The sequence below is a fragment of the Mirounga leonina genome, unplaced genomic scaffold, assembly GCF_011800145.1.
Source record: "Mirounga leonina isolate KUSES-001 unplaced genomic scaffold, KU_Mleo_1.0 Mir_224, whole genome shotgun sequence".
Classification (NCBI taxonomy): Eukaryota; Metazoa; Chordata; class Mammalia; order Carnivora; family Phocidae; genus Mirounga; species Mirounga leonina.
The window spans coordinates 9,150,097-9,175,231 of NW_023270615.1; the positions used below are offsets into that span (position 1 = coordinate 9,150,097).

Genomic DNA, 25,135 nt, shown 5'->3' on the forward strand with positions numbered 1-25,135 from the left:
TCCTTCCTTCCTTCCTTCCTTCCTTCCTTCCTTCCTTCCTTCCTTCCTTCTTTCCTCTCACTATTAGCAACTATACAGTCCCCCAAATAAGGTAAATCCTCTTGTATTCCAACCTGGGAAAGCTGTAAAGCCCTGTGGAGCTATATGAAGAAATGCCAGCAGGTCCTAAAATTGAAATTGGGGCCTGGGAAATGTGATCCCTGAATGCTGGCAGCTGTAAGACTCAGAACTGGAACTGTCTGGCCTATAAGGTACAACATCAAATCTATGTGTCTATGTATAAGGTCAGCACACACGTATAACATACAATGAGATCTTTCAGGCATTATTTTAGATTGAGGAAGGCCACCATTTCCTTCTGAACCCAAGTAATAGAGGGCTATTCCTGTGGTTAGCTAACAGCAGTATTTTGGAACATCCTGACATCAATCAAAAAATATTAGGTAGAACCACATGACCCCATCCTTCTTCTCCAAATTCACCTCCCACCCCTACCTCATTTGTAGAATAATCTAAAACTCTTTCTCATTTTAGCCAATAGTCAATGTAATGAGATAAACAAGGATAGTCAGCAAATGGCCATCATTCTTTTGTCAGCAGATACTGAGTTAGAACATTAACAGGACAAAAAAGAGAAAATTAAACAGTAGATATATTAAGATTCAGGGAAAATAGTAAAATAAAAGTCATGAAAACACATCATAAACCTGGGACATTACCTAGTTTAAAAAGTATACTTCATTCTGGACTAAAAGCTTATACATGATTATTCCATGTGACCAATTTAGATGACACAACTTTGCATGCTATTATATTTTTAAAAGAGAACCAGAAAAAGAAAAGGACTATATACTGGAATGAAATTATGGAAGATCATGGGGGCACAGAATGGAACAAAGACACAAAGAGAAGATTCTAAAAAGAAGAGAAAACCAAAACTAATTTAGTTCAGAGAAATGATGTTTCCTTCAGAGCCCCCAACCTGTTCTAGATTCACTCACTGTCTTAGCTTTTGGATGTTTTCAGCAAGTCATTCTTTTCTTTCTCCTCTTTTTAAGAGCACTGGTAGACCTCTCTTCCCAGGAAGCAGAAAACTAAAGGCAATTCCCCAATCCCTTTGGGGGTTTTCTTGCATGTGAATGAGCCTAACTGAACAATAAAGGGCTCTTAAAGATTGCTGTCCACCTCTGACTCCTAGCCAAGATGCATTTTGGTCTGGGATGACACTCAAAGTATTTATCAATCAGTACAGTCACTCAGACTGGGCAAGTCCTAGAGGCCCCTGGTTAGGTAAGTATTAAATTTCCAGAAGGTTCAGGCTGGGCCCACTCAACCATGAGGCACAGGAAGCTTAGTGCCTAGAGCCCACAGTACTTTTGAGGGCTCACAAAAATGTTTCATTTCTTTTAAAATCAGAATTTTCAAGATGAATCTAGTAACAAAGTGAAGGTATTAGTGCCATTAATTCTACACTAAACAAGAGTTGAATAGTAAATTTTATATTACATATATTTTACCATAATAAAAAATGCAGATGCCATTTTGAAAAACTAACTCTATTAAATGGTAGAAACTCATAGCTAAGCAGGAAATGTTGCTGGTCATTGAATATTCATAAACATCTCATAAACAATAGCTATTATATGGAAATTTTTGCTTAAAACAGGGTACAAGAGTCCAAAAGTACTTCCCCCCCAAAATGAGCATGTTTTCGTTTTGTGTAATAACACCCATTCGTTTTGTGTAATAACACCCATTGGTACATTGGTAATAATTTCAAGAGGGTTAACAATAACATGGTCATATAACATGGACATAAAATATAATTAAATATAGTCATAAATAGGCAAGAAGACAAACAGCCTAAGAAATATATTTCTTTAATAAGCTTTTAAATCCACCCCCACCACCAAAAGTGAATATGATCCAACTTGGATTGTATTTGTCTTTATATCATTGCAGTTGTACAATATATATTGTTTTATTTTTTAATGGAAGAAGGAACCCTCAGGACCTGGGAAAGTCATAATGCAGTCCTGCGTCCTGGGAGTCTAGGGAAGGGGCTGGGGCTACTCAGGGGGCAGGGTTCTGGGGAACTCAAGGTGACAGCACATTTCCAATCAGCACAGAAATATCAGTATTTTAACAACTCTGTATCTGTACCAGTGCATTGAGCCCCAGTGGTAGGACAGGTCAATTCTGCTGTTGCAGAGAATAATGTTAAACAGATGCAGCCTCTTTTCATACCTACAGTGCCACATGGCAGGGATTCCTCAAAGTTAGTTTGGAATGCATTCCAACTTTATTTTTTTAAAAGATTTTATTTGACACAGAGAGAGAGCCAGAGAAGGGGCAGAGGGAGAGGGAGAAGCAGACCTCCTGCTCAGCTCCGATCCTGACGTGGGGCTTGATCCCAGGACCCTGGAATCATGACCTGAGCCAAAGGCAGACACTTAATCCACTGAGCCACCCAGGTGCCCTGCATACCAACTTTAAAACATAATTCTCTATTAGAAACTTCCTCAGCTTGAAAAAATGAAACAAGATGAAACCAGAGAGGGAGACAAACCATAAGAGACTCTTAATCTCAGGAAACAAACTGAGGGTTGCTGGAGGGGAGGGGGGTGGGAGGGATGGGGTGGCTGGGTGATGGACATTGGGGAGGGTATGTGCTATGGTGAGCGTTGTGAATTGTGTAAGATTGATGAATCACAGACCTGTACCTCTGAAACAAATAATACATCATATGTTTTAAAAAAAAAGATAGTAGGAAGGGAAAAATGAAGGGGGGGAAATTGGAAGGGGAGACAAACCATGAGAGACTATGGACTCTGAGAAACAAACTGCGGGTTTTAGAGGGGAGGGGGATAGGGGGTGGGGAGACGGGTTAGCCTGGTGATGGGTATTAAGAAGGGCACGTATTGCATGGAGCACTGGGTGTTATATGCACACAATGAATCATGGAACGTTACATGAAAAACTAATGATGTAATGCATGATGACTAACATAACATAATAAAATAAAATTTTTAAAAAAAGGAAAAAAGAAAAGAACCTTCCTCAGCTTTCTGTCTCTGAGTGAACTAAGATATGGACCATTTTGGGGGTTCAAGCTACTCATATGTTTGGAAAGATAATTCAATAGACAGCTCTATTTAGGAAAACAAAATGGTACTTCACATTGATAATGACCAACCAGATGTACCCAAATGGCAGCTGCTTGACTGGGAGGAGCTATTAACCTCCAAAATACTCCCACTGAGAGCTTGGTCATTTGACTCAGTCCATGGCATTACCTTTCTTTTCTGCTGTCCTGTAGGTTGATTTCCAACAGCCATATTTAGAATCTAGCCAACACTCTGGCTTACCATTTTTTCAAAGTCAATGGCTTTGATTCCATTATCAAAATTCAGTCCATGCCCACATCCTGGGCTCTATCATTCCCCAGAATTGTTCTACATCTGAAATTCCAATAAATTTCAGTACATCCCCTTTGCTCATTACCTCCAATTCTTCCAGCTCTCTCACCCCTTCACTATTGCCATGCTTGTTTTTTTCCTCAACATTCTCATTCCTTTGACCCTTCAACTTCCTGAGTTTGCTACTCTCTGCCTGACCTAACTCTTTTCCTTACTCATCCTGAGTGTGCTCAGTCAACTCTCCACCATTAAACTCAGCTCACTTGTCCTTTATCCTAAAAGCTTATGTACACTTTAAAGAGCCAGCCTTGGACCAATCATCTAATGTTTTCCTCTATTTTGGTTCTTTGGGAGAAGGATGGGGAAGCTTTTAAGAGAAGGTATCTTTTGTTGAAATTGGGGTGAGCCATAATAAGTATTCAACTTAAGAGGTGGAGTTCTGAGGAAGTAGCTTGCAATTCTCTTCCATTTCTGTCCTTAAAAATGATTTCATAGCTTCCTAATACTCTGTATTTATTTACTCATGTCTAGAGCTATGGGATGATAACTTGCACTCACTTTAGAATTCCTATAATGCTATCCCACTTTATGCAAGTATCAATTAAACAAATATAAGAAATGATAATATAAAAATTAATAGTTTCAATTCATGCAAAACACTTGAAATATGAGTCCAAATATTTTAGGATTTCTTCAGAAATTGCATAATTGCAAAGGCTGTAGCCTAAGAATGGTGTACTGTGTTTATGGTAAGTCCACATGGTGAAGTCTCTAGTTAGAAAAAAATATTCTCTTTCTTTTGTCAGTATTTTATGAATCATACACTTGTTTATGTGCACAGTAACTTCTATGTCAGAGTTCAGCCACTATTCTACTGTTATTTAACCATTTGCTGTCATTATAATTTAATTTTTTTGTATCCTATAACAATGTAACAAGGTAAGCATTCATCGAATGGGGGCACTAGGAGTAGGGCTAAAAAACAGGCCTCAACATCAATTACTTTGGCAAGGAACTTGGAAGTGAATGAACAAAACTCTAAATAAGCCAAAGAACTGCCATGGCATGCTGTGCTGTTATTGTAGAAATAAGCAACATGAGAAATATGAGAAATAATGCTAAAAAAATTAAAAGCATGAATATACAACACAATGGTCAAAGATTTATGCACCCTGAGAATACATCTCACATTCTTTATCTTTATGCCTGTGGAGAAATTAGTCCTTTGAAATTTTGTGGGTTTTTAATTATGTGTCTTGTCTTTTGTTTAGAGATGCAGCCAGATCCCATATATGTAAGGAAATGGGCCTGAATTTCATTTTTAAATAATATATTTGTTTCCTTGGGGTTTTCCTGATTATAAGTCATCATGCTTGTTGCATTGGAAAATTCTAAAATGTGTAAAGATGAAGAACTCACCTAGAATCTCACCATCCAATGGCCAACTTTACTAGCATTTTGACAGTTTCTTTGGTTTTTCCTCTATCTTTTTGCATAGTTTATACATATATAATATTTATATATTACATTAATATAATAAATTTTATATGCATAAATTTTGTATCTTAATGTTTCTCTTAACCTTAAATCAAGATTTATCAGGACACTAAGAACCATCTATGGACATTTAAAGGTTATAAAATAACTCATCATGTGATTGTAACATATTTAATAGTACTACTCCTAATACTAAAACATTAGGTACTTTCCAAGTTTTGCCATTACAAACAATTCTATGATGAGTATCCTTGGATATAAATTTTATCCCTAGCTGAGTTATTTTTCTCTGAGGAAGTTTCTTAGAAGGAAAATTATTAGATCAAATAGTATCTTTTCTTTAAATTTTATTTTGTTATGTTAATCACCATACAATACATCATTAGTTTTTGATGTAGTGTTCTATGATTCATTGTTTGCATATAACACCCAGTGCTCCATTAGATCAAATAGTATCTTTTTTTTTAAAGATTTTATTTATTTATTTGAGAGAGAGAGAATGAGAGAGAGCACATGAGAGGGGGGAGGGTCAGAGGGAGAAGCAGACTCCCTGTCGAGCAGGGAGCCCGATGCGGGACTCGATCCAGGGACTCCAGGATCATGACCTGAGCCGAAGGCAGTCGCTCAACCAACTGAGCCACCCAGGTGCCCCTAGATCAAATAGTATCTTGATACATATTGCCAAATTCCTTTCCAGAAAGATTAAAACAATTTACAGTTTTCCTGGCAACAGATGAAAGTACCCATTTCATCACATCTTCACCCATTAAATATTATTATTTTTAAAAATAATGCCATTGTTGGGGCACCTGAGTGGCTCAGTCGGTTAAGCCGTTGCCTTCGGCTCAGGTCATGATCCCAGGGTCCTGGGATCGAGCCCCACATCAGGCTCCCTGCTCAGGGGAGAGCCTGCTCCTCCCTCTGCCTCTGCTTGTGCTCCGCCTACTTGTGCTCTCTCTCTCTGTTAAATAAATAAATAAAATCTTTAAAAAAAAAAATAATGCCATTGTTATATGCAAACAATGAATCATGGAACACTACATCAAAAACTAATGATGTACTGTATGGTGACTAACATAACATAATAAAATTAAATTTAAAAAAAATTGCCAATTTTATTAGCAGGAAAATTTTTTATTGTTTTAATTCACATCTCTTATTATTAGTAAAGTGGGATCTTCCCTATATTTAGTAGCTAGTTTTACGTTTCCTGCTTTGCAAATTGTCTATATATTGTCCTTTGCTCTTTCCCTAGCATCTTAACAATTTTCCTGCCAATATATATATAAGTTCTTTACCTATTAGGCATTAATCCATAAGCTATCATATTTGCTTTCTTTATGGTTTGAATGCTCTTTTTTGATGAGAAAAAATAAATAAGAATACAACATATAATGTAATGTCAGGAATCTTCCCTAAATTGGTTTTACCATGGTTTCTAAAACTATTGATTATTCTCATCTGTTTATTCTTTCAAATAACTCATAATCTTAGAGTTCTAATAGAAAACAAAATCCATTTTTAATATAATAAAATTTATGAATTTAACTCATAATTAATTTAGTTTTCCAGTTTCTTAAAATGGTTGTTGTTCCCTTGGAGTCAAGATTTCTGTCTCAGTTATCTCTGGGTGTACATTTGTTAAAATAAAGTTAATGGCTTCAAACAAGAATTCATTATGATTTCCTTGTTATCTTGCATGGGTTGCAGTCCGAGAGCAGATGGAGCTGCAGCTCAGGCTCAACTAGGCTGGACGTCCAAGATGGCTTCCTCACCCATGAATCAAGCACATCAGTGCTCCTCCTCATGGCCTCTCCTTCCAGGAGAGTAGCCTCGATTTCTTACATGGGAGCTCAGGGCTCCAAGACTTGTAAGCAGTCTTCTTCAATCTAGCCTAGATCTGGCATAGTGTCACTGTTGTCATGTTCTATTGATCAAATCAGTTCCCTGACAGCTCAGATTCAAAAGGTGGGGCATGATTCACCTTGTCCTGGGGAAGTGGCTTGTGGAAAGTCCACCATCTTTGGAGACAAACTACCACATCTTCTTTATTGATCTTTATATGGGTTAGAATTTTCTTCACAAAAGTATTTAAAATTTAGGGGCACCTGGGTGGCTCAGTTGGTTAAGCGACTGCCTTCGGCTCAGGTCATGACCCTGGAGTCCCTGGATCGAGTCCCGCATCGGGCTCCCTGCTCAGCAGGGAGTCTGCTTCTCCCTCTGACCCTCCCCCCTCTCATGTGCTCTCTCTCATTCTCTCTCTCTCAAATAAATAAATAAAATCTTAAAAAAAAAGTATTTAAAATTTGTGTTGCTATAGTAATTTGTGTTTTTTTCTTTTATAAGTTAACTAAGCTGATATGAAGCAAAGATATTATTTTTGATATACTTATTTTGTATTCAATCACCTTACTAAATGGTCTTATTTCTACTAATTACTTTTCAGTTTAATATGTTAGTTCTCCTAAGAACATAATAATACTCTCTGAAAATAAAGATGACTTTATTTCCTCCTTTTTTTCAATAGTTAAATCTCTTACCTATTGTACCAGTCAAGATTTCCATAACAAGACTAAGAGGAAACAGCCTTATTTTGTTTCTGTTTTTTAACTTTTTAAGTACAAGTAAAATGAAGTTATAAACTGGACATATTTTATCAACATACACATCTCCCAGAGCTAAATTACACCACTTACTTTTATGTGTCAATGCAATACAAATGAATTGAAAGGTGGGTTTTTATTCCAGATAAATTGAATTCAGGGAAAAGGACAATAAAACAAGATGAGGAAGAAAATAACTAATACATTTTGGACACTGCAATATTTTCTCCCTGAATTCTATAAACTTCCAAAAATAAATCATAACCATAAAACATTCCATTGACTCCCACAAATAGCTAATACCTCTAAATAAATATACAATCTCATGAATCTCAGCAATTTGTCCTTTCTTCCCAAGCTTGACTATTTACACTCGATATAAAGAATCATTTTAAGTACATAAATAAATAAGTATTAGAATAAGGCTTTTCGGCCATTTTATACTCACAAGTGGCTGATAATCATATGGTGGAGCATATTCTTCAGCATACGTTGTCAATGCATACCTAAGAGAGAGAAGTCAATATTTGAGAAAAGAACGACTCTGAAAAGAACGATATTTAAAATGTTTAGCATTATATCCTTTACACGAAATAAAAACATTTCAAGGAAGACTGGCCCTAATAAAATTTTTAAAACATACAACTGTCCCAGACCTTGTTTATAGCATTACCTACCACGACAGGATGACTTTCCTTCAATCACTTCCAATTCAACACCACTTATTACGCTCCTGTACTAATGATATGCTACAAATCCCAAGTCCCTGAGCTTAGGTGCATTCCAAACTTTTGGGATTCTCTTTACCATCCACTTTCTGCCCCTCAAACCGTTTTGACCCTATGCCCCATGTTCTCTGCTAGATGACAACTGAAAAAGATAATAGAAGACAACCAGGTGGACTGAGTTTAATAGCTTCCCCAACTTCCACCCCATTAAACACATAGCAATTCTTAAATACATCCTCCTTCCCCCAAGTCTATAAGCACTGCTAAGCTCCAAAGGGAAACCCTAAGGTGCTAGAAATGAATAGGATACTCACTAGAATGGGAAGTCATAAGATGATGTACCAAGGCTAGAAGCTGGAGTTTAAACTGCATATGAAGGGCTGGAGACATGGCCTTGGGTTCAGAGAAGGCAAAGAGCTAAACAACTACTCACAGCCAGGAGCCTGTAAAGTCTATACCCTCATATAAAAGAAACCAAAGAAACTCCAGCCACCAGTCCAGAGAAACTTGCAACAAAGCTTCTCTGTTTGGAACTCAGGGTGGGAGAAAAATTGTTCTCCTATGAGAAATAATTAAATAAATTTTAAAAAGTGCTACTTCTGATGTGGTATATATATACAATGGAATATTATGCAGCCATCAAAAGAAATGAGATCTTGCCATTTGCAACGACGTGGATGGAACTGGAGGGTATTATGTTGAGTGAAATAAGTCAAACAGAGAAAGACATGTATCATATGACCTCACTGATATGAGGAATTCTTAATCGCAGGAAACAAACTGAGGGTTGCTGGAGTGGGGGGTGGGGTGGGAGGGATGGGGTGACTGGGTGATAGACACTGGGGAGGGTATGTGCTCTGGTAAGCACTGTGAATTGTGCAAGACGAATCTCAGATCTGTACCTCTGAAACAAATAATGCAATATATGTTAAGAAAGAAAAAAAAAAAGAAGAATGTAGCAGGAGGGGAAGAATGAAGGGGGGGAAATCGGAGGGGGAGACGAACCATGAGAGACTATGGACTCTGAGAAACAAACTGAGGGTTCTAGAGGGGAGGGCGGTGGGGGGATGGGTTAGCCTGGTGATGGGTATTAAAGAGAGCACATTCTGCATGGAGCACTGGGTGTTATGCACAAACAATGAATCATGGAACACTATATCTAAAACTAATGATGTAATGTATGGGGATTAACATAACAATAAAAAAATAAAATAAAATAAAAGAGAAAAAAAAGCGCTACTTCTGTTTCTGGCAATATTATGGGACTAGACAATCAAAGAAACTCCTCTGAGAATTGCACACCTAAAAATATTGGGCACAAGGAAATTTAAACATTTTAATGCATGGCTATGCTGGTGGGAAAGAGAATTCAACAAGTAAAAGAATTCCAAAATAACAAGGAAGTCGAACTCAGAATGGTTATTGGGTAGTTATTGGGTACAGGTGCTAATATTTTACCTGGTGGTAACCATCAGTTCCTGTTAGGCTTTTGAGGTGTGGTTTCCAAAGTAATAATATTAGCATTACCTGGAAACTTGTTAGGAATACAAACAACTGGGACCCAGCCCCAATCTGCTGAGTTAGAAACCTGCGAGTAGGGCCCAGCAGTCTGTGTTTTAACAAGCCCTCTAGGTGATGCTAATGCACGCTCAAGTTTGAGTACTGACAACTAAAAGAACAAAAATTAGAATGCAATTTTCAAGCTAGCAAATAAATTTTTTTAAAAGACCAATCTAATAAAAAAGCAGGAAAGGAGAATAAAAGGAAGAAAGGAAAATCACTTCTCATCAGACAAATTAAAATCATAAAAATAAAAATAAATATCTTTGCAATCACAATGAAAGTAAAGGGTTAAACTCATCAGTGAAAGTATTTCTCAGACTTAAACTGAATGTCAACGTGTATTACATAGTACAACTCTATGCTTCTATACCTAGAATAAAATTATTTTCAAAGAAAGTTTGAAAGTAAAAGCATATAAAAAGACACATCCAGAAAATATTAACACAAAGTAAGTTAGTGTTCTTATATTAGTATCATATGTAATTGACTTTTTGTCAAAAGTTATTAGTTGTAAAGATCATTACCTACTGATTAAAGGAACAAACACCAGGAAGATCCTAAGTCATAAACCTAACAACACATAGAATATGTAAGTCAAAAAAATTACAGAATCACAAAGATAAAATGACAAATCTACAGTCAGATTTGCTCTGTGTGGCTTTGTTCCATAGGTAGAAGGAAGAGGAATCTCTGCTCAATACGAGATTTAAAAAGAATGATGATTTCTGTTAAGAATGAGACAGAATTTCCCAGGGAGGTTGTAAGCTCCCTTCTCTCTTACCACACAGAGTCAAGTGGGATCCATAGCCATAGGGTCTATACCCATCCTAAATGGTGGGTGCTACCTCTCCTGCTGTCAGCAAGGGGATTTATTCCAAATTAATCCTCTGCTTTTTTGAGTCTTTGAGTCACTTAGATTCAGACTCTTAGGTGGGACCATGTGATTTGCTGAGTAGATGTCACATGCCCTTGTCGTTGCTGCCGGGAAACTGGGTAAGAAAATATCTGCCCCTCCTTCCGACAAAACAGAAAAGAAGCAGTTGATATTCCTAGATCCTTTGGTTCCTTAAACCCAAATATTTACATATATCCTCCAAAACCATATAGATCAACAGCAAAAGCAAATGAAATCACACAGTCACCCAAGCTGAGAGTGTAACAGAGGCTAGAGAAGACTACAAATTTCGGCTTACGTGTAGGTGGGAGAACAATCCAGAATCAGTAGCACCAGATCCAGAGCCCATTCTGGAACAAAATCAGGTGGGGATTACATGGAAGAGAGGAGAGGGGGGCAAGTGCGTTATGGGGATGCAACACAGAAGGCATCACCCCCCAGAAAGAAAGCATCCTTCCCTGATGGGGAAATACTGAGAACCAAGTCTAAGACTAGAGGATCTGAACATTGGCTTTCCAAGAAAGAGGCCTGGAAAGTATTCAAGACCGCAGTGGCAGTTTTGGGAAGGCGCTGCCTCTGGGAAAGTGGGAAGCAATTAGCAGGATAAAGAAAAATAAGAACTCAAGTTCAGAAATTAAGGGTCCTAGAACCACCACTCTTTCAAAAAAGATGCCTTTAATGAAATAAAGATCACTTCACTGTTCCAACAGTAGAGGGCACTCTTGAACTAAGAGATTGAGAAAACTGCCCAAATGTCTCATTGCCCATCCTTAGAATCGCCTGATTGCTGCTGGTCTAGGAAAATTCAACATACTTAAAATGAACAGAGAAGTGCAACATTACTATAAGAAGAAAACAGTAAATGAGAATCAAAACTAAGCTGATGAAACATTCCCAAATAGTCACAGAAGTCCTTCATCAGTGTTTCTATTCAATGAACTGGATTCTAATCTATTTACTAGAGATTCAAGAAAATGCAGTAAAACAAGAAAAAGAAGTATAAGTGTAATAACTGGAGTGGAAGAAACAAAAGTTTCACCTTTCACAGATGATAAGATTGTCTACATTAAAAAAAAAAACAAGAGAATCTACAAATCATAACAACAGGCAATTTTCATGAAGGTTGTTGGATACAAGATCAATATACAAAAATAGCATACCCATACACCAGCAACAAGAAATTAGAAAGCAAATTAAAGTGAAAATTTCCCATTTACAACTGCAATAAAATCTCTAATGTTCCTATAGGAATATATCTAACAGAAGATTTAAAAGACAGTTATGACAAAAATTACAAAATTTGCTGAAGGACATAAAATAACTCTTTTATTTATAAACTCAAGACATGTTACATATACGTACGTGTGTGTATTTATAATTTCTAAAAGGTTTACAATATGACATTTTATATATAACTCTTGATTAAATTATAATTTAAAATTTCTATTGATCAAAAGACATCATAGTGTTACAAGAGAAGTCATAGACAAGAAGGTATTTTTTATAAAATTAAGTCAAATAATATTAGTATCCAGAATAAATAAAAAATTCCTAGAAATCAATAAAAGACAATATCTTATAGAAAAATGGCCTAAGCCTATAAATAGTTCACAGTAGAAGAAAACAAAATGGCTAATAAATACTTGAAAACAAATTCAGCCTTAAAATTGTCTTAAATTCACCAGTGAAATGCAAAGTAAAACAACAACAATGTACCATTTTATATCCACTTGGTAAAAATTAAAAATCTCTACAATGTTTATAAGGATATGAAAGTATGAGCATATTCATACACTACTAGTGGCAATATCTTACAAAATTGAAGGTGCATATATCTTAATAGCCAGCAATTATATTTCTGAGTATTAAGAAATCCTTGCAAACTATATACTCAGGGAGATACATAAAAGGATATTCAATGCAGCTTTATTTGTAACTGTGAAAATTGGAAGCCAATGTCCATCAATATGGTTGATATGTTAGATGACTCGGTAAGTCATGATAAATTGTCTTTCTAAAAAAATAAGAAGCAAATATGGCAAAAATATTAACTTACATTATAACTGGGTAATAAGTAGATGGGTGTCTGAAGAGTATTTTACATGGAAATATTCCGTAATCTTAAAATGTTTAAGTGTTAATAGATGACAATGAACTTGTTTCCCTACCCTATTCTCATCCAAAGTTACGACTCAGATGGTGTAATTATCAGTCAAATAGAGTATTGCTTTGGGCAGGCCAATTTGCAAGGTAGCATTGAGCATCTCTCAATGCATTCAGGTGGAAACCCATTCCAACCAAGTGCAGCCCCTTCTCCCTCTCTTTATTATCAGCTCCCAGCACAGAGTCTGATACAAGATAGGCACTGACAAATTAATCAAATGCATAAAGCAATAAAAATAAAATTAGAATATAAAAAGATATAGATTTACTACAAGGAATCAAAGTAAAGAAAGGTGGAAGGTTAAAATATCCAATGACTTTTTTGAAAGCGCAACAATATGGAAACTTTTACAATACTGAATGATCACTGTCAGTCAGTCAGTTATAAACCATTTGATATCACCCCCCCAACACTCACTTTTTAATCTGAAGAAGAGGGCAAAAATCTTTAAGTGATATATTTCATCCAATTTGAAACAAGATGGTCTTTCAAAATAAAACCATGGAAAATCAACATAGTTCTTCCTCTTAGATATCAGCTGAAGGCTATAGCCAAATAAAGAATATAATGAAAAAATAAGTCCATTAGAAGGGAAATGGCCTTCAGAGAAACTCAAGAAAGCAAGAGATGAGAAAACTAAGGGAGGCATGGGCTCTGGGCACGAGGAAGAGGTGTCCTGGCTCATAAACAGACCTCCCGGGGAGGTTCTGGGAGCAGAGCTGCAGTACACCGAAGTCAGTGCTCCAATCTGACTTATGACAGCCAACAATAACTTCAGCTCATTGCCTGGAATCAGCTCAAGTAAGCCTGTACCCATGTCCCTGCTCCACCACTCTGTCACTACCCATAGCTGATGGGTCCAAATATCAGCCTCCAGCTCAGATTCCATCAGGGCTCTACCTTGGGATTTCTTACTATAGATGAATGAGAATGGGTCAGTCACTCTCCTGTGATAAGAACCATGGGATGTACAGTCCCTCCCCTCAGAGGGAGAAAAGGAAGCCAACAGGGAGAGAATGCTGGTCCTGATTCCAGTAGTCTCCGAAGCTCAGCTCTTCCAAGGACTTTCCCAGAGTTCCATGTGGTAATTCAAATTCTTTTAATAAACTCTCCTTTTGGCTCAAGGTAATTTTAATTGTGCATTGTTTACTTACAAGTGAAAGAGTCCTATTATAATCAGGTAATCAGAGTCTGAGGCCATCAATCATTATACCCTTATAAGTAATTCACCTTGTTCTGATTCCAAACACTCTGTACAACATTCTGATTATAGTTTGCCTTCCTTTTTCTTTCTTTCTTTCTTTTTCTTTTTCTTTTTTTTTTGTTAGGCTGACATGACTGGTGTGCTTGAGCATTTTATTTCTCATTATAAATTAACTAATTAAAATACTGGCTTTTCTTGTGAGTTTAATGAGCATAAGTCAATCTCCATGAGTCAGATAAATTCTGAAGCACAGATAAAATGGTCTTTCTGGAAATGTAAAACTGAAGACCAGATGCTGGTAAATTTACCAGTATAACGCCATGCTGTAAGAACGCTTGGAAGGTGGACAGCTGGCTTTTGCCCAGCACCACCCACAGTTTGCCACACATGCCCTCTCCAACCTTTAGCGGTTGTAAGTTAGAGAACAACTAAATGTGTTCTGCAAGATGAAAAAGGAAAAGAAGTCTGATATTGAAGTTATTATTAAAGCCATGGTATTAGTTAAAATGCCTATAAATGCACTAAGCCCTGTGGTAACATGTGTGAATCTGGGACAAGATGATATACCAAAACCCATGGAATCATGGTTTCTTAAACTTGGAAGAACTTTAAGGGTCAAATGCTTCTTTTCTGTTTTGTCGGAAGGAGGGGCAGATATTTTCTTACCCAGTTTCCCGGCAGCAACGACAAGGGCATGTGACATCTACTCAGCAAATCACATGGTCCCACCTAAGAGTCTGAATCTGACTAAGTGACTCAAAGACTCAAAAAAGCAGAGGATTAATTTGGAATAAATCCCCTTGCTGACAGCAGGAGACGTAGCACCCACCATTTAGGATGGGTATAGCCCCTATGGCTATGGATCCCACTTGACTCTGTGTGGTAAGAGAGAAGGGGAGCTTACAACCTCCCTGGGAAATTCTGTCTCATTCTTAACAGAAATCATCATTCTTTTTAAATCTCATATTGAGCAGAGATTCCTCTTCCTTCTACCTATGGAACAAAGCCACACAGAGCAAATCTGATCGTTCTTCCATATCTGCTGAATGCCAGGCCTTTTTTTAATGTACCACTAATTTACCCTCAAACTTCCCCAGTTGAGTAATTCTCATCTCAATATGTTCAGTTAATTTTGCTTCTTGAGAACATTTTCTCTTGGAGACTTCTCTTCTGCTCTAGTCTCCCAAGCTGCTGCACAGCTGGAACGCTGGGGAGCCTTAGTCCTGGGGTTAACTGCCACAGCTCTCCTGTGAAGGATTTTCTATTCGGGGGATCTCTTATCTTTCTCTCTCTCTGTTTACTCCCTCATTTAAAAAAATAATTAACATACAGTGTTAGATTAGTTTCATGTGTACAATATAATGATTCAACAATTCTATACATGATTCAGTGCTCATCATGTTAAGTGTACTCTTCACCCCCTTTATCAAGTTCACTCATTCCCCCACCTACCTCCCCTCTGGCCACCACTAGTTTGTTTCTGTATTTAAGAGTCTGGTCTTTTGTTTGCCTCTTGTTTTCCTTGTTGTTCATTTGTTTTGCTTTGTAAATTCCACATATGAATGAAATCATACTGTATTTGTCCTTCTTGGACTGACTTAATTCACTTAGCATTATACCCTCTAGGTCCACCCTAGAAATCAACCTCGAGGAAGCTAGTGGGCAAGAAGTGGAAATAATAGATGAAATGGAGGACAATTTGAGTCTGCTTTTACTGCTGATCCAAGCCAAGCCCTTGCTAATTTCCCTAGAAGTTTAGAAGCAGTTCTCCCCTTCCATCAAGAGCACATCTGGAAACCCAGATACTCTAATCTCTACTTTTACCACCAAGTGGTCATGGGGCCTTGAGCAAGTCATTTAAACACTTTACATCTTAATTATCCCTTTAGTATCTCTTCCATAAATACTTATGGACTAGATGGGTAGATTAATTAATGAGAAATAGGATTCTTTGATTATCTCTGTGCTTTGATTTCCTTGCCTATACAATTAGGAAGATACTATTATATAGTATAGTATAGGAAGTATATAGTATATAGTGTAGTATAGGTATATAGTGTGTGTGTGTGTATATATATATATATATATATATATATACACACACTATATATAATGTATAGTATAGGAAGTTGCTATTAGTTAGGTTTTCTGTTACTTTTAGCCTAGTGTATTCCTTACTGATAGGTGAGTATTGACTGGTTATTTTTCTGTCTCATGTATTAGACGATGACCTACTTCAGGAATGGGGTGTCTTTTATCTCCACATCCCGAATACTTAATTGTTCCTAATTCATAGTAGGCACTCATTATGTTGAAAGAATGAATTCAGATATGGGGGACAAATATAATTTCCTCAGGCTTAATAATTTTTGCAAGCCATTTGGATGAGCAATATAAGGCTTATATGTTAAGGTAATAATAATAATAATAATAATAATAATAACTGTGTAAGTGCCAAATATAGAATCAAATTAAATACAGATAGAAGCAAAGATTTCTGTAATGCTGTAAAGCTCTTGTTCCTGTGAAACCCTTCTATAGCTAAAAGATGCATGGTACAGTACAATCCACTGAGACCCACTGAAGACTTTAAGTAATTATAGCATTATGACAACCACATAACCTTCCAATATCATAAAGAGTAATACTAGTAATACAGGCTAATCATTAATGTACATGGAATAAAAGGAAATGTCAGGATCAAATAGAAATTCCATAATATTGACATTTTGAAAATCTTGTTTATTAGCTCATCAGTCCTGAAAGTTTGCACCGCTTCTATCCCCAGTGGATTAGCAATGACAAAAATTCATCCATAAGCTGAATAATGGTAGAAGCAGCCATATAATCACGGTAGTTAGAGACATGAAGGTTGTTTCAATTACCTATTGCTGCAGTGTAAAAGTTACTGGCTTAAAATAACAATCACTTTATTATCTTTGATTATTCTGTGGGATAACTGGGTTCAACTGGGTGTTTTTTTGCTTCGTGTGATGTCAATTAGAGCTATAGTCATCCAGGTACTTGACTCTAGACTGGAATATCCAAGATAGCTCATTCTCATGGCTGGCAGGTGGTTTTGTCTCTCATCTGGGAGCTCAGTTGGAACTGTCAAACACAATGCCTTGGCTCTCCTCCATGTGTCTTGAGCTTCTCACAGCATGTTGGCTAGAGTCCAAGAATCAGAAGGTAGAAACTACCAGTCTCATAAGGTCTGCACTCAGATGTCCCAGAGCATCACTTCTGCCACCTTCTATTGATCAAAGCGAGTCACAAGGCCAGCTCAGATTTATAAGACAGGTAAATAACCTCTGCCTCTTGATGGGAGCTGTGGCATGCATGTGCAGAGAAGGAAGGAATTGTTGATGACTACTTCTGGAGGCTAGAGACCAAATAAGTAAGTTGAAAAGGCTATCTTCAGAATTTTACCATGAAGACCTCACTGAGCATACCTGAATATGCAAATAAACCTGATTGTCAGATTGTAACTTGAATGGCTACTCTAATGAAGTTAGATTCTATAAAGACTTAGAGGGATGGTCTGAGTCAGCCATCAATCCACTGTGATGCCCAAACTTTAGATCTAACAAGCACTATACCAAGTGCTTTCACATAAATTTTCTTTTTTAAAATTTTTTTTATGTTATGTTAATTATCATACATTATATCATTAGTTTTTGATGTAGTGTCCCATGATTCATTGTTTGTGTATAACACCCAGTGCTCCATGAAGTACGTGCCCTCTTTAATACCCATCACCAGGCTAACCCATCCCCCCACCCGCCTCCCCTCTAGAATCCTCAGTTTGTTTCTCAGAGTCCATAGTCTCTCATGGTTCGTCTCCCTCTCCGATTTCCCCCCTTCATTTTTCCCTTCCTGCTATCTTCTTCTTCTTCTTTTTTTAACATAGAATGTATTATTTGTTTCAGAGGTACAGGCCTGTGATTCAACAGTCTTACACAATTCACATAAATTTTCTTATCAAGTTATTTGAATTATTCTGCAAGGATAGCAATAAAATAGTTTATTGTCACCCACCATTAAAACACTCCTGTGTCAAGGCACACAAGCCAAGTCAGGACCTGAGCCATGCCCTCAAATATTATTAACAAATGGAAAAGTGTCCCACCTACTTAGCTGTTTGGTTTCAATGTGCATCAGCTAAGGGAGGATACCCTAAATACAGGAATTACGCAAAAAGCAATAGGATTTAGGTTGACTCTAAAATCATTTCAGCAAATTTGGCCAACTGGACATCATCATCACTCAACACCAGCCAAGCCACCCATTCCAGGGAGCTCAGGTGGGTGATACAAGCTCACGCAAGGTTCCTGCCTCACAGGGGAAAAGTACCAAGCCAAGACCAAAGCATGTCTTAGGAACCAGTAGTCACATTATCTGAAAAATGGAAAATTTGAATTCAGAAATTTCAAGAGAAGAACCAGTACCTCCCTTAATGGCTTGGTGCTCAAGGCCTGACCTGCCTAAATGCAGCCATTAACATCTCCCATGTTCAGAGTTCTCTTAGTTAGCCTAGTATTCAGAGAGGCAGCATAGAAGAGTGGCTAAGACCAGGAGGCTTGGCTTTAGACAATCTCAGTCCAAATCCTGGCTCATCACTTACCTGCTCTGAGAGTTTGAACATGTTACTTGACTTCTCTGTGCTTTTGTTTTTCCCACCACAGAATGTAGATAATGTAGATGGAACAAAGTCAGAGTTTTGTCAGAAGTAAATGAGTTAGCACCCTTGGAATGGTGCCTGGCACATAATATAGGCCATATAAATATTTGCTATTATTAGTATTAAAGTTATAAGTTACAGAAACCCAACTCAAACTCAATTAAGAAAAAAAAAAAAGAAGGAAAATACCAGCACATATAAAAGGAATACCAACAGAACTTTTTCCACACCTCTGTTTAGCTTCATTTATAGATAAATGCTCCCCCAGCAGAAAGATGCCCTCTGTAACTTGCCACCTGGAAAATGTGAGGACATCTTGTCCCAAACTTCAATTACTATCCTAGAATGCTTTCTGAGTGGCTTGGCCTGGGTCCTATGGCCCACACGTGGACTTGTGGGAGGTGGGAGTAAGGAGGAGAATCAGCCCATTAGCATATGGCCTACACCCTACACCGAATGGGAAGCAAAAGGTTCTACAATGAATAAGATGGGGAATCAAGAAGGGGATTCCGGTCTGTCTCACTCCTGTTCCATGGTCTTTTCACCATATCACTCTCCACTTCACATTTTCTTTGTTGTTATCCTCATCACCATCATCATAGGGCTTTATTTCTTTCTTTCTTTCTTTTTTTTTTTTTTTTTACTTTTTTCCCTCTGGAAAAATGTTCAACATCTGGGTGGTATCTTACCAAGAGACAAGCCACCACATAAGTGCCTGAGTAGAAAAGAAAGCAAATACCTTGCACTGCACTTTGAGAAAAGGAAAAAAAAACAAAAACAAAAAAAACCCTCTTACTATTCATATTCAGTCCCTTTCCTCTGAAGAGTGCCAAAGGTTTTACAGACACTAAATGCCCCAGTGAGAGAAATAAATTGAAAGAGTTTAAGCTGTGGCCTGAGCTCCCTATGGCTACTGTAAAGTAATCACTCCACACACATATGGATAAGTGCTCTATGCCAACAATGAAAACTTAACTGCCTGAACTATTTTTTGGCCTCATTTAACTTGTCCATTTATGTGACTACAGATGCCTTTCTCCTTAGAACTATAACATTTTAGAGCAGGAAAGGACTTTACAGATCATTTGGTTCAATACCCTCATTTTGCAGATGGAAACAACTGGAACCCAGAGAGGCTTATTAGCCAGCACAAGGTCACATAGCAGGTTCAGTGCAGGTCCAGAAGTAGAACCCATGTCTCCTATTTTCTCATACCATGCCTTTTATGAAAAACCACACTAAGTCCAAATAGCTACCCCGTGGTCCAAAACACTATTAATTTCTTTCTTCTCCAGTCAAGTGAATCACATAAGCGTTTGAATGACTTCTAGAAACAAGAAACATTTATTATAAAATTTTGACAATATACACTCATCACTACCACTGGGAGACAATGAAATTTGGTCAAAATGATAAGACAGTAGTTACGGCTGTCCTTGTAAGAGGTCTACTTTTCATACTTCTCCATCATCCAGCTGTAGTCAGTACTTCTTGGCTGCCCTCAAACTGATACAGGCCCCCATGGGCATGTTTCTGACCCAGCTCATATTCTATGCCAGAGTTGGCTTTTCCCTGTAAAGAAAAACTAGCTTTTCTTATGAGCCATTATCCCATGACCATGCATGGCTACATATGCATATTTAAATAAGGGCTTCTGAGAAATAAGGTCTTAAAATTGTGTTTATACTAAATCTCATTTACAAAATTGGATCTGCTTGATATAGCTTTTGTTGTTGTTTGTTCTGTTGTTTTGGTTTCTGGTTGGTTGGTTGGTTAATGGTCACAGATGCAGTCCAAATATTATACATGGAAAACCTTACTTCTTAGAATGAATCAGCTACAACTGTCTATTCCTACAGGCAATCATAAAATGGTTTTGTAAGAGATAATCATGTATCTAAGGGCCTTCTGATAATCAGTGAATTCGCTTTCCATAAAGAGCTTCCAAATTAAGTGAAAGTTGCTTCAGAATTCTCGAGAACAAGATAGGAGGCCAAAGAAAGCCTCTTAACTTACTAATTAGATTCATGTTCTTATCCACATTTCCTATGTGTCTCTCATTACGTTTCTGTGCCTCTAATGACTCTATCCATGTAGTAAAAGGAATATATGTCAGAGATGCCCTACACATGCAACTGTCCCCATCTGAGACCAGAAGAACACTGCTGATGGCTGAGGTCTTTGGGCCTCCCTCTCACCCCTTCCACCCCTGGTCACTGTTAATTCCTTGGAAAGAAATATAACCAACTCTCAAGAGAAACAATAACTCTAGTTCTAGAGAAGCTAATCTAGTCTCAATGTATATAAATCTCATTTTTAAAGTTAAGTCATTGATATCACTTTTAGTTTCAACCTTACTGTTCCCTATATTACAATTTTTAAAAATTTATCTCAGTCGGGGTGCCTGGGTGGCTCAGTCTGTTAAGTGTCTGACTCTGGATTTTGGCTCAGGTCATGATCTCAGGGTTGTGCTGGGCATGGAGCCTGTTTTGGATTCTTTCTCTCCCTCTGCCCCTCCCACCCCACTTGCACTCTTTCTCTTTCGCTCTCTAAAAGAAAAAAAAAATTATCTCAATCTGTGACTTATGTGGAAGGAATTATCCACAAAGTCCTTTTCTCTAGTTAAGGTCAGGAGTGACAAGTGGTGTCCAAACACTCTAGCTCTGATTTTCAGTATGTTCCAGAGATGTATGCTGCCAGTTTAAGGAGGAAAAGTATGTGTGTTCTTCACATTGGCCCAAAATAAAGTGGGTTGGCTATCAGTTGAGTTGTGAGAAAAGAAACAGACTTTCAAATGCCATCACAATATAATGGATGTTATCTAAAAATTAAGATAAAGGCATCTGACTAATGTCTAATAACTAAGCTATTCCTATATTCTGATGTTTTTTTGTTAAGAGGTAACTAGAAGTTTAAATTTACATTATGATTACAGCCTTTCTTTTATAAGTTGAAGAACATTACTTTGGTCTATTGAGCAAACTCATTCGTCGCCTTTTAAACATTTAGACATTTAACTTTTAGACATTTAGACGTTAGACATTTAACTTCCACAGCTGTACAGTTGGCAAGGAGCAGAAGAATATTTAATATTAAAGAGAGAATATTCTAAAGCATCACGGCATTCTATGGTATGGAACACACTGTAATTAGTGTACCTTAACTGAAAAAAGAAATCACATATGGAATTAGTGAAGGAAAAGGTGCTCATGTATTTATTTCCTTGCTAATACGCAATCAAATAAGACAAACAAATAATTCAGCAATTCAAACTAATAAAGGACTGATTTTCTAAAAGATTATGTCTTCTAATGCATTCACCAGAATAGAACTCAGAACAACTTTTGGTTCTACAGGTCTTGAAGCCCTAGATCAAATAAGCTTCATTTATTTGAAATGAATATTTCAAAGAGGTATTACCTCTCTTTCATTAGAATTTTGTGTTCCAGGGCGGCTCGGTGGCTCACTCGGTTAAGCATCTGCCTTTGGCTCAGGTCATGATCCCCGAATCCTGGGATCCAGTCCCGCATTGGGCTCCCTGCTCATCTCTACCTTTCCCCCTCCACTCATTCTCTCTCTCTCTCTCTTCTGCAAAAATAAATAAAAACACTAAAAAAAAAAAAAATTTCTGTTCCACATCAGAAATAATCCATTCGTTCAAGAAACAGTTACTGTGCAATGGCCTGAGGCACTGGAGATAGAGCTGTGACAGTTTTGCCCTTTAGAGCATTGAGTTTAGCAAGAAAGACAAACAGGAATGCAAGTAATTGCAACCAAGATGAATAGCGTTAGGATGAAAGAAGCACACAATGTCATGGACACCCCCAAGGGACCTACCAAGTCATGGGGACTGGGAGTGACAGTAGGAAAGGAAGGTCCTGGAGGAGGTGACATTTCAGATAAGACTTGACAACTCCACAGGTAAGATTAAAGGTACACATTGCATTTTGCTTCTTCAAAAAACTCCACTAAAACCATATTAAAGAGGCTTTAAAAAATAAACCTATAAGAATAAGGAGAACAGGAAAAGGGTAACTGCTCCTCCTCTCTTCCAGCAGGAAGCTAGAAATGTACTCACTAGAAAGGGTAAAAGAGAAAGTCATCGATCAAGAACATGGTTCAGTGACCATACATAATGGGAAGATTAATACTGACGTCCCAGCAAAATCTCCTGCTCACTCCAAGAACACAGGCACCAGCCCTTCACCTGTCAGATGGTCAAGTAAGGGTCCTTCCTCAAGGGGAATGTGACCAGCCCAAGAGGAAAGACTACTGACACCAGGGCTTCTGGGGGGGGGGGGGGGGAACAACAGACCCACCTAGATCTCTCCAGTAAAGCTCCAAGTCAGTTAGCTTCACTCTCAGGCTCTTAATCATGAACAGAAAAGCAAGGTTGATTATCAGATATATCAAGAAAGCCTCTAGCATGGAAGATAGATACCGTACACTAAAAAAACAAACAGAAACAAAAAAGCATTTTGGAGGAAATAGAGACTATACACAGAGAAAAAAATTAAGAAAAACAATCATTAACATCCCTAGATAGATATTACAGGTTCGAAATTTAAAAAGGATCCTATAAAAACAGAAGAATTCAAAAAAACAAAAAACAAAAGAACTCAACAGTAGGGTTGAAGAAAGAGAGAGTAGATAGTAAAGGCAAAAATAAAACAGAAAGACAAGAAAATTGCAGGACCAGACCAAGCAATTCAACATCCAAATAAAGGATTTCCAAAAAGAAAGAACACAGAAAATGGAAGGTAAAAATCATCAATGAAGTAAATTAAGAACACTTCCCTGAATTGACAGATAGGAGTTTCTAGACTGCTGAGTGTCTGGCCCAGCTGACTCGCACAGCATTTATCATGTACACATCGATTACTGTTTTAACTATCTTATGTATATAAACTTGCTTAATCATCATGGCAACCCCAGAACACAGATGCCTTTATAATTATCATTTTACAAATGAAGAGACTGAGGTACAAAATGGCTGGGCAACTTGCCCAAGATCACACAGCTGGTAAGAGGCAGCACCAGGATCTGAAGGCAGGTAACATAGCCCCGGGACCCCTGACACGATACTACCATGCAGGCGGGAGCACCATTGTAAAATTTCAGAATACACTGCAGACAGTTCTATATGATCTTTTAAAACTAGGGGTAGCTATTCTTCCCATAGTGCACACAGGGCTTCATCCTCAACCAAGAGCCCAAGGGGAACCCCATGCAGACTCCCTTTCTCACCTCCACACACAACTTTCTTCCCTCCGATACCCTGTCCTACAAATTTGAGTCACATCGGAAGCTCTAAATTCCTATTCCTGCTTCCCAGCTCAACAAGAATACTGCTCAACCCTTGGGCTCACCGCCCTGCACCAAAGCCGAGAGAAGTATCCTCAGAGAGTAAGTCAGGGGAGAATGAAATGCTCCCCTCTCATCTCAAGGAGCACAGAGCCACCCAGTTGCTACCCAACGCTTGACAACAGTTGCCTACTACATTTTGCCTAGTTCTATAATTATGCATGGCAGGACAGTAAGTCTGAAACCAGTCCTTGTGTGCCTGAAGATATCTTTATTTCACCCTCCCATTTCAATAGTTCTAGGTTCAAAATTCTATCAACACTTCAATGTTATATTCCTGCAATCCAGTGTTGCTGTTGGAAAGTGAACATCAACTTGATTTTTATTATTTTCCCTATTTTTGCAACTGTTTCCTTTATTTCTCCAAATAATACAGCTTTAAATTCCTGCTCCATTTGTTCCATCAGGTCTGCTCCCTCTGATATAGGTAGGTTGCCTATGTCCTGTCATTCTTCATGATACTTTTATTCTTTAGATGTGTCATGATATTTTTCAACTGGGACTGCAACAGTAGCATTCCTGAGACCATCGGTTGCCTCTGCTTTGATGACTACAAAGGTGGCCCATTGAAAAGAGAGGGTCAGCTGGTGTCTTCACTGTGAGGGACGAAGATCGAGTTAAGCGCCTCTACTGCAGGTCTCTGGGCTTAACTGCGCTTGTTTTCGTTGGCATTTCTTTCTCCTTTAGATGCACCACCTAGTTCCTCTGTATCCGAAACTGCTTTCTTGAACTGGGGTTGGGGGAGACAACTCCAGTCCCCACTGGCCATTGGAGCTGGCATTACAGATTTCAACACTGAGATCAGAGTTTCAGGGAGGTAGACTGTTGGTATAAAATCATCTATTAGGTAGGGCCCTGGTGTTTCATTTTCTGTCCTGGACTGAAAACAGCAGGCAAAGTCATTGTAGAAAATCCAACTTTGAGCATATACTCCATGTTTGCAAACACAGTAGACAAGACTCATTCAGCTCCTGTCTAAGCCTGCCCGACCGAGATCACAGCTCCCACCCTGGACTG

General features: G+C 37.9%; 1 protein-coding gene across 1 annotated transcript in view; it reads right to left on the minus strand.

Moving 5' to 3' along the window:
* The window catches only part of CUNH9orf135 (chromosome unknown C9orf135 homolog), a 71,618-nt gene that overhangs the window by 10,895 nt on the left and 35,588 nt on the right, over positions 1-25,135 (minus strand). The window contains exon 5 of the mRNA XM_035029075.1: positions 7,968-8,025. Coding sequence (XP_034884966.1) covers positions 7,968-8,025 — 58 coding nt within the window. The remainder of the gene's footprint in view (positions 1-7,967; positions 8,026-25,135) is intronic.